The 13,806-nt window shown below is 38.7% G+C and overlaps 1 protein-coding gene across 1 annotated transcript in view; it reads right to left on the reverse strand.

The window, feature by feature from the left end:
- Nucleotides 1–13,806, reverse strand: part of LOC117927030 (UDP-glucose:glycoprotein glucosyltransferase) — a 61,495-nt gene that overhangs the window by 15,150 nt on the left and 32,539 nt on the right. Inside the window, 9 exon segments of the mRNA XM_034846398.1 lie at nucleotides 100–310; nucleotides 459–571; nucleotides 678–772; nucleotides 870–975; nucleotides 1,119–1,253; nucleotides 10,413–10,575; nucleotides 10,760–10,845; nucleotides 12,046–12,114; nucleotides 13,546–13,707. Coding sequence (XP_034702289.1) covers nucleotides 100–310; nucleotides 459–571; nucleotides 678–772; nucleotides 870–975; nucleotides 1,119–1,253; nucleotides 10,413–10,575; nucleotides 10,760–10,845; nucleotides 12,046–12,114; nucleotides 13,546–13,707 — 1,140 coding nt within the window.

Below are 13,806 nucleotides of genomic sequence, written 5' to 3' on the forward strand. Positions count from 1 at the left end.
GCCCATAATGTACATCATGCTCTCGAACAAAAGACAAGAATGTGTGCCATTGTTACTTTTGAGATTCAGATGTTCAAAAGACAACAAATTGTCGTATACCTTGTTCAGATGACCTCTGAATTCATCAACTGAAAATTCAGAGAGAATGGATTTATAGCCCTTAGATGGTATCCCATTCGCATCAGCAAGCTCGCAGACCTTATCTATAAATGCTTGAGTGCCTTCAACCGCTATGGAAGAAGCAAGCATGTACTCACTTGCATAAAATGAGCACAGTTGATCCAGGAAATTTAGCACCTTTTTCTTATGACTGCATGACACCACAAATCATACAATTGGATTACCAACCAGAAATTTTTTTATTAAAATCAGCCAAACAGAAAACATAAAGAAATATAAAATCAAGGTTACATGATGATTAACATATAGCCCATAATGCTATTGGAGACTTAACAAACCTATATGAGGATGCAGTGATTTCAAAAACCTTCACGAAAAGGAGGCTAGGTGAATCAGGACCTGGATTGACACTAAATAGCACTCCTAAGCGTGAACTCTTAGGCCCTCCAATCTGCACCATAGTGAAACATTGCAACATCATAAATTATTGCAACTAAAATGATGCTAATATCAAGAATGAAAATGAGAGATTTAGCATCTTGGTTGTAAAGAATAACCAGGTAACGTATTCCTTCACGAAGCAATTTCATCCCTTTCCTTGACGTGATGTCAACAGCAAGAAGGTGAGTGACAGGCTTCAAATCATCTATTGCTGTTACAATAATTGGATCATATGAACCACGTTAAAATTCAATCGTGCAATACTATTGCAAAGAGTAGTGCAATGATACAACTTGACTAAGTCTTACTGTCAGGAGAATGCAAGTAGCTGATATCATTGAGCACAGATTCCCCACCAAGAACTGATGAAGCCAGAGAGATAAACCTGGGTTTGACCTTGGTATCTGCAATAATCTACATAATCACGTTGACATAAGAGATTAAGCAAAGCCATTAACCTAGTTGTGGAATCATCCTAAAACAATAATAAATAATAAAAGAAAACATGTAAACAAGACCCATCTACCATTTCACAGGAATTATTCCAAATGATTTACCTGTGGGTTGTAGCGTTGAATGCCGCTTTCTGATAGGAACTTTTCCAGCACATTGGTATGTGAACTTATATGCCCATAGTAAACTTGCTCCTGTATTCTAGGGAGCTCATCGTTCATAGCATTTATAAGAGCATCCTGATCAAACAAATCCAAAATGTCAAAAGTGCATAGCCAAAGAGTTATAAACACACAGGTCCAATATTATGGCTTCACAATAGCATCAGCATAACCTACAAGGATGATGAGACAAGAATGATTTTTTACAAAAAACAAAAAGAAAAATATTATTAAAGAATCAATAAATTTTTTTTTTTTTTGATAGGTAACGAAAATTTCATATATAAAAAGAGACGCCAAAAAGGCAACTCAAGGTATACAATACCTATACACCCACCTCCAATAAGGCCAAAAAGAACCTAGATGGCCCAAAAAACAACCTTAATTAGAGCCCAACCAATCAATAAAATTAGCTATAGTTAGAGGGCATTCAACTATAAACAACTTAGCCTCAGACCAAAAAGACAGAATAAAAGAGTATTTCAGTCTCTGTATTGACAACATATCATCCTTGAAAGTCAATCTATTTCTCGCCTTCCAAACCGTCCAAAAAATGCGAAGAGGAGCAGTTCTCCACACCTTCTTGCGCTTTTGGCCCACAAAAGAACCATGCCAGCTTACAAGAGTCTCTCTAACCGAAGAAGGCAACACCCAAGACACCCCAAATAAAGTAAAGAGTAAATCCCATAAAACCCTTGTTTTTGAACAATGTAGAAGAAAATGGTCTATGGTCTCCTCTTTCTCAAGACACATAAAGCATCTATTTGCCAAAGCTTGTCCACTTTTCTGGACCATATCCAAGGTTAAGGCTTTGCCCCACATACCCTCCCACGCAAAGAAACTAATCTTGGGCTGCACATTCACATTCCAAATGCAGCTAGAAGGAAACAAAGACGGATAACCCGCTTCTAGGGCAAAGTAGAGAGACTTGATCGAGAATTTTCCACTCTTTGTTTCAGTCCATGACACCATATCATCCACATCTTCAAGTACTCTCTTACCATGTAGCCGCTCCAAAAATCTTTCCGCCTCCTCTACCTCCCAATCATTGAAGGCTCTTGAAAAACAGGGGTTCCAACCCCCCTAACCCCCCTCAGCCAAAGGGTCCCAAATATCTATCACCCACACTTCCTTATCAACAATCAAAGCAAATAAGGAAGGGAAAGACACACACAAAGGGGAATCCCCACACCATCTATCCCTCCAAAAACTCACCCTCCGCCCATTACCAACAATGAAAACCATCATATCGCCCACCAACTCCCAATCCATCCTTGTTCCTTTCCACAACCCCATATCATGAGCCTCTCTCACTTCCCAAGAGCACCAACCCCCTCTATCTTCCCCATACTTCCCTCTAATCACTTGATTCCACAAAGCCTCTCTCTCATTTGCAAAACACCAATTCCATTTAGCAAGAAGAGCCTTATTGAGAATGGAAAGGCATTTGACCCCCAAACCCCCTTTCTTCTTACTTAAGCACACCAACTCCCATCTTACTAAATGAGGCTTTCGCTCCAAATTGCCACCACCCCAAAGGAAGTCCCTCTGAATTTTCTCTATTCTCCATCTAACTGAGCTTGGTAAGCACAACAGTGACATAAGATAAATAGGTAAATTCGATAACATGCTTCGGATTAGAGTCGCCCTCCCTCTCTTGGATAAATATTGCCTCTTTCAGATGGCCAACCTTCTATGGAAACGCTCTTCCACTCCATCCCACACTGTTATTGACTTAAATGGAGCACCCAAGGGCATGCCCAAATAAGTGGACGGTAGACTCCCCACTCTACAACCAAAGTCCCAAGCAAGATCATCAATATTCTCTACCCTCCCTACTAGACTAAGTTCACTTTTTTCCAAGTTTATTCTCAATCCCGACATGGCCTCAAACCACATAAGTAACCAACTGAGATAAGTCAAATGGTCTTGAGAAGCTTTGCAGAACACCAAGGTATCATCAACAAACAACAAATGGGAAATTATAACCCCTTCTTCACTCCTACTCTTCACCCTACAACCCGACATAAAACCTCCATCCACAGCTCTTTTTAGAAGAGAACTAAAGACCTCCATAGCAATCACAAAAAGATAAGGAGAAAGAAGATCGCCTTGCCTCAAACCCCTTGAGCTTTGGAAGAAGCCCGTAGGGGTTCCATTAACCAACACAGAGAAACTTGCAGTGGACATGCACCACCTTATCCACCTAATCCATTTCTCCCCAAAACCCATTTTCTGCATAACTGTGAGAAGAAAATACCAGTCCACATTGTCGTACGCTCTATGTCCAGTTTGCACAAAATGTCATTCTCATTATTCTTGAGAGCTTAATCAATGGCTCCATCAGCTATCAACACTGCATCTACGATTTGTCTACCTTCCAAAAAAGCCCCTTAAGCCTTAGAGACCACCTTTCCAACCACTTTTTTTAGTCTATTGGCTAAAACCTTGGCTAGCCACTTGTACAAACTTCCCACCAAACTTATAGGCCTAAAATCCTCTAAATCTTCAGCCCCCGCTTTTTTTGGAATTGAAACCATAAAAGTTACATTTAGGCTTCTAACAAATTTGTCATTTTCATAGAATTCCCTGAAGAAACTGATCACATCAACCTTCACGAAGTCCCAAGAAAATTGCCAGAAGGCCATAGAAAAGCCATCTAGCCCTGGAGCTTTATCCCCATTACAACCCAACAGAGCATCAAATACCTAATCTTCCGTAAAAGACATCTCCAAAGCACAAGCATCCATATGCTCCAAAGTCTCATACTGCAGCCCAGAAACAGAAGGGCGCTAATCCCCCGGATTGGACAGCAAAGACCTAAAGGCATTGGCTATCCCTTCCTTCATTCCATTCTCCTCCATAGTCAAACACCATTAATCCTATTTTTGTCCACATTGTTCCTTCTTCTATGAGCATTGGCCATCTTGTGAAAGAAATCCGTATTTATACCACCCTCTTTCAGCCACACTTCCCTAGATTTTTGCCTCCACGTGATCTCTTAAAGTAAAACCTATTTTTTATATTCTTCCCTCGCTTCTTTTCTAGTTTCCAGCTCTTCCAAGGACGGTCTGCTAGTCTTCTCCTTAGCAGCCTAAAACTCCACCTACTCCAAAGCCAAATCCTTCCTATATCAACCCTACTAAAGATGTCTCTGTTCCACTCCTTCAACTTAGCCTTCAGAACCTTTAGTTTTTCCACCAAAATAAAACTTGAGGAGCCACTAAAGTTGTCTCCCTCCCACCAAGACTTCAAGAGGTCCCTAAAACCCTCCACTTTTAGCCACATATTCTCAAATCTAAAAGGGGAAGGGCCTCTTCTCAGACCCCCTCCGTCCAAAAGAATCGGAAAATGATCGGACACAGGTCTTGGTAGGACACACTACCTCGCATCACCAAAACGACAGTCCCACTCCTCATTAACCAAGAACCGATCCAGCCTTGAAAATGACTAGTTATTCACCCCTTCATTCCAAGTAAAAGGACCCTCAACCAAAGGCAGATCCTTTAACTCTAAATCTTCTATAACTTCTAAGAACCTTCTCATGTTTGAATTCAGGTTCCCTCCTCTGCCACACTCTTCCGGACTTAAGATGGCATTAAAATCCCCAGCAACACACCACGACCCATTCCAAAGCCCCTTTATGGCCCCTAACTCCTCCCAGAAACACTCCCTGACTCTCCTCATGGTTTGGGCCATAAACCCCTGTAAAAGTCCACATGAAACCATCCTCACAAGTCTTAAAAATGCAAGAAATTGAGAACATTCCTTTTTGAAGGTCAACCAAATCCAACACCCTATTATCCCAAAACACCATAATACCACCAACAACGCCCCTTGAATCCACAGTTCCCCATTCAAGAAATCTTCCCACTCCTAAACTACGGATAATACCCCTTGACATTTCCAGGATCTTGGTGTCCTGTAAGCAAACCAAATCCACCCTATTCTTCTTTATCAAAGCTTTGATCACCTTCCTCTTATCCCAATTATTAGCCCCTCTTACATTCCAAGAGAGCAACCAGAGCTTCATTTAGACCTGCAAGTACTTCGCATTCTTCTTTATCAAAGCTTTGATCACCTTCCTCTTATCCCAATTATTAGCCCCTCTTACATTCCAAGAGAGCAACCAGAACTTCATTTAGACCTGCAAAAACTCCCCCCCCCCCCCCCCCCTCCTTCTCCTCCTCCTCCAAGATAGTTCATTGTCCATTCCAATTTTCTTAATTCTCTTTCGAATTTTGACGACTCCAGTTTCTTCCTTTTTCTACCATTCAACTTTCCTTCTTGAAGTTTCCTTTATTTTGTTCCTTTTAGTAAAAACAAAATCTCCCCTTTGAAACCCTTTGTCAGCATTCCAAGATAACGGCTAAACTTAGCCAAGCTACTGGAATGCCAACACGATTCACCCTCTTTGTCCCTCTCCTCCACGTCTTCTTGAAAAGCCCTTTCCGAAACCCCCTTTATCGCCTCCTCAAAAGCCCCATTAGGCCTACCCGCCAAATCAAAGACCTCCGCCTCCCTCCCGTCCGCCAAAATCACCCTAAAGGGCCCAAAACTGCTCCCTCGACTGCTTCTAAACCACTACCCCGATTGGGATCCCTAGCAGTGGCAATATTTACCCCATCCCGCCCAGAAGGAGTAGAAGATGGAGAGAAATCCCGCTTCCCCAAAGAAAACAAAGAGCAAGTATAGCAATCTGTGTACCTAGAAGCCTCCTCCATCAAAGCTTCGTCGGTGATCTCTGTAAGATTTAAGGCTGGTGGAGACAACCCCAACTGAGAGCCAAAAACTTCCCCCCTTGTTCTCCGCAGTCACGAAGACCCCCGCGTGCCCCAACTCCATTTAACACTTCAATATTGGGTCGTTTCACCACCACTGGGCCTTTTAAAGGCATCGTCATGGGCCAGCCCACTTCCAAAAATTCTTTTAAAACTCCACTAGCTTGGCCCTCCTCGGTGGGCCTTCTCTCCATAACCATCTCCCTTACCCGGCCCAGCGAAACTTGGATTATAGGCCCGAAATTTGTAGTCTCCTCTCAAACAGTCTGTTGGCTTCCTCTGGCCACATCAACCTCTACTCCTCTTGTTGACACAAGGTCAAAGAGTTCAACCTTCCTATCTTTTCTGCAGCCACCTTCACCAACTTCGCACGACATGGCCACTTTTGCAGGCTGCCCATGCGTCTGTACCTTCTCCATATTGAAATCGGCACATGAATCACCTCCTCCATCATCCCTAACCTCCTGCTCCTTACCCGTCTCATTTCTGATCATCGGAGCCACTTCTGACACCTCTGGTTGCACCTCCCACCATAGCTAGATAGCATAACAAGAAGAACCAACTACCACCTGCAAGTAGCTTGGCCACTCTAAACCTTCAGATTTCACTAATAATCTGGCCCATTGGAGCTCCTTAAAAGCAGCAGTGTCTTCATCCACTGCAACAAATCCCCCGCAACAATCCCCAATCTTTCTAAACACTTCCCGACTCCAAAAATGCAGCGGCAAGGCCACTACTCTCACCCTAACATCCTTGACCCACTCGCCATTTTGAGAACACCCCACTTTTGGGTTCCACCTATCCAAGTGCAGAAACGATTCCTTAAACCATCGATATCCTCTTAAAAGCACCTTGTGTGTCTCTTCTTTATTCTCAAACTCGATCAGTATGAAAGGGCTCCCCAACCTCGCAAACTTCACCCCTTCTCTAATATTCCAAAGAGATCTTCCCCAGCTGCCCAAAGCGGACAAATCTGGGGCCGACACGGGAGACTGTCCCCATCTCCCAACCAAGCACCGGTCCAAAAACTCCCTTTCGCTTAGCACGTCTTTCTCCCCCAGTTGTAACCATATTGCTTCCCTTAATTTTTTCGCTCTTGTTTTCACCGCATCAACAGAGGAGTTTTTGGCCTTTCTCTCAAAAGCCCCATCTCTACACCCTGACCTATAGTAAGCGAAGACTCCCCTGGGCTCATTGCGAGTCAAAACTCTCAACCAACAAGACCCAACCTCCCAGAATACCTTTCCCCTCTGGAAACACTAAACAATACCTCTTTGTTTCCGAGTCAACCACAGAGCACAATAAGAACCTGTCTGCCTCATTTGCACGACTTTCCAATTTAAACTTCCTACCTCCATCATCCCAACTTTTAACAAATCTCTGAACAAGCTCACCCCTACAACAAGCCTCCACTCCCTCCAACAAACAACACAAGTTGAGGTTCCCAAACCTGATCCACGAAGTAAAACCTCTGCTCTTTTCCACAATGATTCCCTTAAGTCTCTCCCCAGACACATCCATAGAAATTTCAAAGGACTTTGAGTCCACTGCAAACCAGCATCTACCCCCTCTTCTATCAGACATCTCCCTAACTCGCCCATCAATAAAATTAATTAAAACTGAAGTATATCTGGTTCTTCAAAGAGATTCTACAGGATAGAGCTATACAAAGGTCCTTAGCAAGCACAAACAATCTATGGAGCAGGATGCCACTTGAAGGACTATTGCTCCTAAGCAGACATGAACAAACTGCTCCAAAATCAGACATATTGATACTGAATGGTAAACCCTCAAAGTTTGACACCATGACCCATAGGGAACTTCAAAATGGATCATGTCCTAAATTTTCTTCAGAGAAACCAACATTCCCGAAAAAAAATATGAGCATTCTTCTACATACAAATCATCTTTAGAGTCGGAAGAACATCATTCATCCATCAAGTTCCACCCTTGCCATTCTTCTAAAATAATAAAAGATCATTTCCATAATTGCTAAAGCACCCTTCCTCCCACCAGAGAAAACACCGGAGGTTCATGTAGGAGGATAGTGTGTGAATGAATGACCAATCTTCTCTTCACATCGTGCATATGACAAAACACAATGCTTTGTCAAGCACTATGGCCCAAAGGTTCTCATGGATATTAAAGCCCTGTTTGGTAACTATTTTTAGAAACAATTTTCTGTTCTTCAAAACAAAAAAAAACAAGAAAACATGTTTGGCAATCAGAAAACAATTTTCTACTCTTAAAAATAAAAAATAGAATATTTCAGATAACATCTTTTAATTGTTTTTAGTTGTTTGCACTTGTTTTATGAAGTTTTTTTAAAAAACAATCATACAGATCTAGAAAATGATTAAAAATAAAGCACTATATATAAAAGTTATTTTTAAAACATATTTAAAAACATAGAAAACAGGGTAAGAACATTTTAAATTCCCAAATAAACTTTTGTTCTACAAAACATCATAAAACGGTTTTCAAAAGCTATTTCTCAAAAGTGTTTTCGAAAAACACTTCCCAAACAAAGCCTAACTTTTTTATAGGTGACTAACCAGGCCAAAGTGAGGATGGAGAGTCTTCAAATGAAGATAGCAATTAAAACTTCCAAAAGAAGTGCATCAATAAACAAATTGGTACAAAACAAACTGAAGTAAATGAAAATGGAATTTAATATGTGTGGAAATCTTTCAATTATTGGTTTGATTTCTATGAGTTTTAATGTTGTAAATTAATTGACTTTGTTTGGTATTTTCTATGATAAGGAAATTCTGGCAGCGTGTAACCCAATCTCACAGTTATTTTGTTTCCTAAAATTAGGGAATCTTTCTAGGTAAGTTAGTAGTTGTATCCCGTGAATAATGGGATGATATTTTTAGCCACTCCATTATTTATAGTAGTGTATTTTCTTCTCTATTCAAGAATGAAAAATAGACTCATTTTTTTTTTATCAAAAATAACATATGTATTAATTAAAAGTGAATAGAACATGAGAAGGATGAGAAATCCTCACCATGATATACAAACCTGACCAAAAGAACCCAAGAAACCTCCACTATAGAAGGAGGGGTTATATAAAAAGGAACAAAAAAGCCTATACAAGTATAACATCTCTTGAAGCTCATATAGGAACTTGACCTTAAAGACTCAACCCTAGGGTGTACATATCAAAAGTCAACTAAGTTGAATTACACTCAAAGGATAGGGTTTAAAAACGGCACTACAGTAAGTGCAAAAAGAAACATAGAAATAAAGCAAGTCCTACATCAACTTCGGTGTCTTTCAAGTATCCTTAAAAATTCTAACATTCCTTTTTCTTTACACAATTCACAACAAAGTAAGACAAGTGATCTTTCAAAGAGTCTTGCCTCTAGTAGAGTTCTCAAAGCACTTGAAAGAAATAATCATCATTTCTGAAATACTGCCTGGCTGAACCCACTTCATCTTAGTCTATGAGAATATCCTATGTCATAATCCCAAAGTAATCAGACAATGTAGGCAAAAGATGATCAATCATCTCTTTATTCCTCTTACATAGGATGCACCAATCAGGGCTAAGGGCTTTGAAAGGTCTTCTCAACTGTAGGAAATCATTGGTATTTACCTTCTTATGTGTGACCAACCAAGCAAAGGCCATGACCTTAAAAGGAACTCTTGATTTCCACAAAAAAAATTAGTTGGGTGGAAAGGAACTGATTCTGAGAAATTGGACAAGACTAAGAAAAAGGATTTTACTGAAAATACTCTTGAAGAAGAAGGTACCCAAGCTTTTGCATCTGGAACAAAAGGAGACAAATGTACATGGGAAAGTAAAGACATTAGTCTTTCAAGATCCTCAATCTCCACATTTGTTAGATTTTGACGAAAAATAAGATCCTAAGACAAAGAGGTGTACCCAAGATGGCTGAAACGGATCTGATTTCTAGGAGTTTTAATGTCGTAAATTAATTGACTTTGTTTGGTATTTCTATAATAAGGAGATTTTGGTAGCATGTTACCCAATCTCATAGTTATTTTGTTTCCTAAAATTAGGAAATCTTTCTAGGTAACTTAGTAGTTGTATCCTGTGAATAATGGGATGGTATTTTCAGCCACTCCATTATTTATAGCAGTGTATTTTCTTCTCTATTTAAGAAATGAAAAATAGAATCATTTTTTCCTTCTCATATTTCTTCAATATGTAATTTCACATCAGACAGAATAAAATCTAAAATGAAGTTATACATGTGTTTCTAAACAGTTAATAATGAGATACTGCCTCCCATATCCACATCAAATATGCTTATCCCATATTTCATGAGAGACTTAAAAGGATCCAATATGTTGGGTGAAACTTCAAATAAAGAATTTAACCCAAAAGAAAATTTAACAACTACTAAAGAAAGATAAGTTAAAAAGAAACGGCATTTATTAACTGAAGAGAAAAAAAGATGGCAGGAAGAATTTTAAGTTGTACCTCATTAGTATCAAAAACAAGGCCATTCATCAAGAGGCAACACTGCAGCTTGGACAAACCCAGCTTAAGAACAAAAATGGAGCTTTCTTGAGACAGTTCCTTGAAATTTTGCTCCTTTTGCAGTTTAAGTAGAATATCCTGCGGTGGAGTTTTTGCCTTTGGTCTAAAAGAAAACAGTGTGGCCATTAAAGCAGGAAAGGATATGATATGGGTGCTTACCAAGAGAACACAAAACATTTGTATCAAGTTTATAAGTTGATAAGAAAAATTCATATTTACATGAAAAAATTTCATATAATATTTAGGAAAAGCAGCACAGCAATAAATATCAGGTTTGCATAACTCACAATAGTGTTTCTACAAATGCTCCTTCCACATGGTGAACTTCAAGAGCACCTGAAGAATCTTCTGATTCAGTCCTTAAACGGTTTACCTGCAATATATGTGATAACTTTAATCAAGATATAAGTTTGGATGCCACTAAAAAGCACATCAGCTTATTAAAAGTGATATACTCTACATCAAAATGAGAACTTGAGCTTTTAACAGCTAAAAATGTACAGATGAAGATGATGTCATTATACAACTTGTGCCATTAAATGAGCTGGGAAAAAAAATACTCCAAACTCACTTATGTTACAAGGAAAACCAAAAGAAGAGAGAGCATAAGAAGTTTCTTTGAAAGCAATATTGAATTCTCTATAAACAGTCCTCCTTAACTTGCCAACAGCTCAAAGTTATGTAACATTTCACAAGGATGATCTCAATGAGGACATTGCTTTACCACTAACATCTACCTGATTTTCTGAAAAACAAAATCCTGAAATGAATGTATCATCATCAAGACAGTGGCATGGGTAAGCATTATACAGAAAATTTTTCAAAAAATAAGAAGAATGAAGCCAACCTTTCCCAGCACATTCCCTAATAATTCAAAGGGGGAAGTGATGTTTTACTTGTCATTAACAAACTACCTATATTCTTATACTGCAGCAATGGTAATTTCCAGATTAGAGTTCCTCCCAAAACAAAACAGAGCATTAAGGAAGAATTTAGAAAAAATAAATAAACATAAATGGAATTTTATTCATGCATAATAAGATGAGGCAGTAACGAATAACTAGGGCAGAACATTCTCACTTTCACATAAAACAAGAAAAAAAAAATGAAAATTTCAGGCATAAGGAAATTGAAACTAGCAGAGTAGAGCACAACTGGACAAGAGCCAAGAGCGAGTCAGATAATTGCCAATAGCATGGAATCACAAAAATGTATATACTACACAAAAGATACATATAATGCACACATTGACACATCAGAAGTTATAACCAGACAATATCTTCAGCATAACCACCATATAATTAAAACATCCTGCTAGAGTAAGGCCCTGGAATTTAAGACATATCTAACTCCTCACCAATGAGGAAGAAATTTATAAACATGAACACAGAGGTAGGTGTCACAACTCACATCCAGCACAAACATGAGACACATTCAACAGAAAAATGGGGCAAAAGAAAAAGAAAAGGGAAAGCAGCATAGTAAATGCAGGTGATAGATTGATCAAATATCAATTTTACAGACTGGTACTATCAGTCTTCACCCAAAGGAAATGGTTAAAGTATATCCATACATTACTCAAAAACTGGAAAGCCATTTGAGTCCCCTGGTCCTCCTTAATATAAATGAACAGGCGTATAATCTGCAAAACAAATTGTTGTCAATTTCCATTAGCGCCACAAAAGTCAATATACCAAAACTGAACAAAAAAGTGATGGGCATGTAGCAATACAGCAGCAAGGCAGACAATGGTTTCAGACCAGCAAAGTGTTTTGAATCTAAAAGCTGGAGCAGAAATTTGAAATAGTAAAAACATGGAACAGATTAAAGGCTGAGCTTGGACCTCCAATACAAATCTTTACAGTTGAATAAACTTCCACTTCAAGATTGCAGAAACGTCAATGGAAAAAAGCAGACCCAAATACTTTGTAATACTGTCGCACATGAAGAGATCTAGTGATAGTGAGCACAAACCATAAATATGGAGCCAACCATGCAATTCAATCCATGGTAGCAGACATCCAACACCAAGCTAGTGGAGAACAGTCTAGGTCGTGACACAGGACACATGGTGTTTACAGATGATCATGCCATAATCACTTTTACGTAGCATAAACTAGGTAAGTGGCATGCAATGACTGGCCATGGGAATTTGCAAAATAAGAAATTACACCCCTTTTTTCATTAGGCGCTTTGTTATGAAATTCTATGTTGCACGGGTTCAGGTATAAGTGTCTGATGGGGATATGTATCTTGGTATCTGATCCTTCACAATTCAAATTTTAGAATATGGGGGAACTCAGCTAAAAAGGATCCAAACAAGGGGCATGGGTGTTAGGATACGGCATAATAAAAGAAAAATCAATTAAAAACAAATTGGAAGTAAAGATATCCTTTTTAAAAGGTGTCATCTTTTCCCTCTAATCCCTTTTTTATCTTTTTATCCCTAAATATTCTGACAAAGATTCACTTTTCAACTAACTCTTCTTTTTCTCTAATGTAATTATTACTAAGAAGGTTAAAACACTGAAAGGATATCAATAAAAAAATCAAACAGTCACACCCAAAGTAAAATAGAAGTGTCCAACAAGGATCATATACCCATACCTGTGTAATGTCCTTCAACACAGGTACATTGGATGAAATTGAAGGATCCAGGAATAAAAGTTCTAACAAACAAAATGTTTGAACAAACGAGGTTGATTTTTCCCTATTCATAGGCCTGAACCTAAATTGGTTACAGAAAATAATGGGAACACTCATGAACATGAATTTTCAAACAAGAAACTCTTGTCCCAACTCAGTAAAATCCAGGTAAATGACAGTTAGTCAAAAGGTTAAAACAAAAATGAAATAAATGCAACCCCAACCTTATTAATACTAAAAAAAATTCCCAATCCCAATTTCTGGTGGGTGGTGATTCATTTTCGCAAATTACTACAGTAGTCACTTGTGATAATAGCTCAAGGAGAAAGCAGACTACGAAAAAATGAAAAATGTAAAACAAAAGGCAAAAACTAAGAATAAATAAAAAAATAAGAAAGCAAACAAATGAATGAAAAGAAGCAAATACCAAATTGGATATATCCTCCTCAACTTGACCATCCTCCACTTTGGAAACTTGGAGTTCACCACCACTCATTTCAACCATCTTGATGAATGTTGTAGAATACAGTATTACTCCAAATCTCATTGGGAGATTGTTTTCATACATGGATATAATCATATCAACAGACTGGAAATGTCACACAAAACAAAATTACATGATTAGATTCTGCAACATAAACAAAAATAATACAAATAAAAAGACATTTTCAAGGATATCAAATAATTA

Source organism: Vitis riparia, chromosome 12 (assembly GCF_004353265.1).
Source record: "Vitis riparia cultivar Riparia Gloire de Montpellier isolate 1030 chromosome 12, EGFV_Vit.rip_1.0, whole genome shotgun sequence".
Taxonomy (NCBI): domain Eukaryota; kingdom Viridiplantae; phylum Streptophyta; class Magnoliopsida; order Vitales; family Vitaceae; genus Vitis; species Vitis riparia.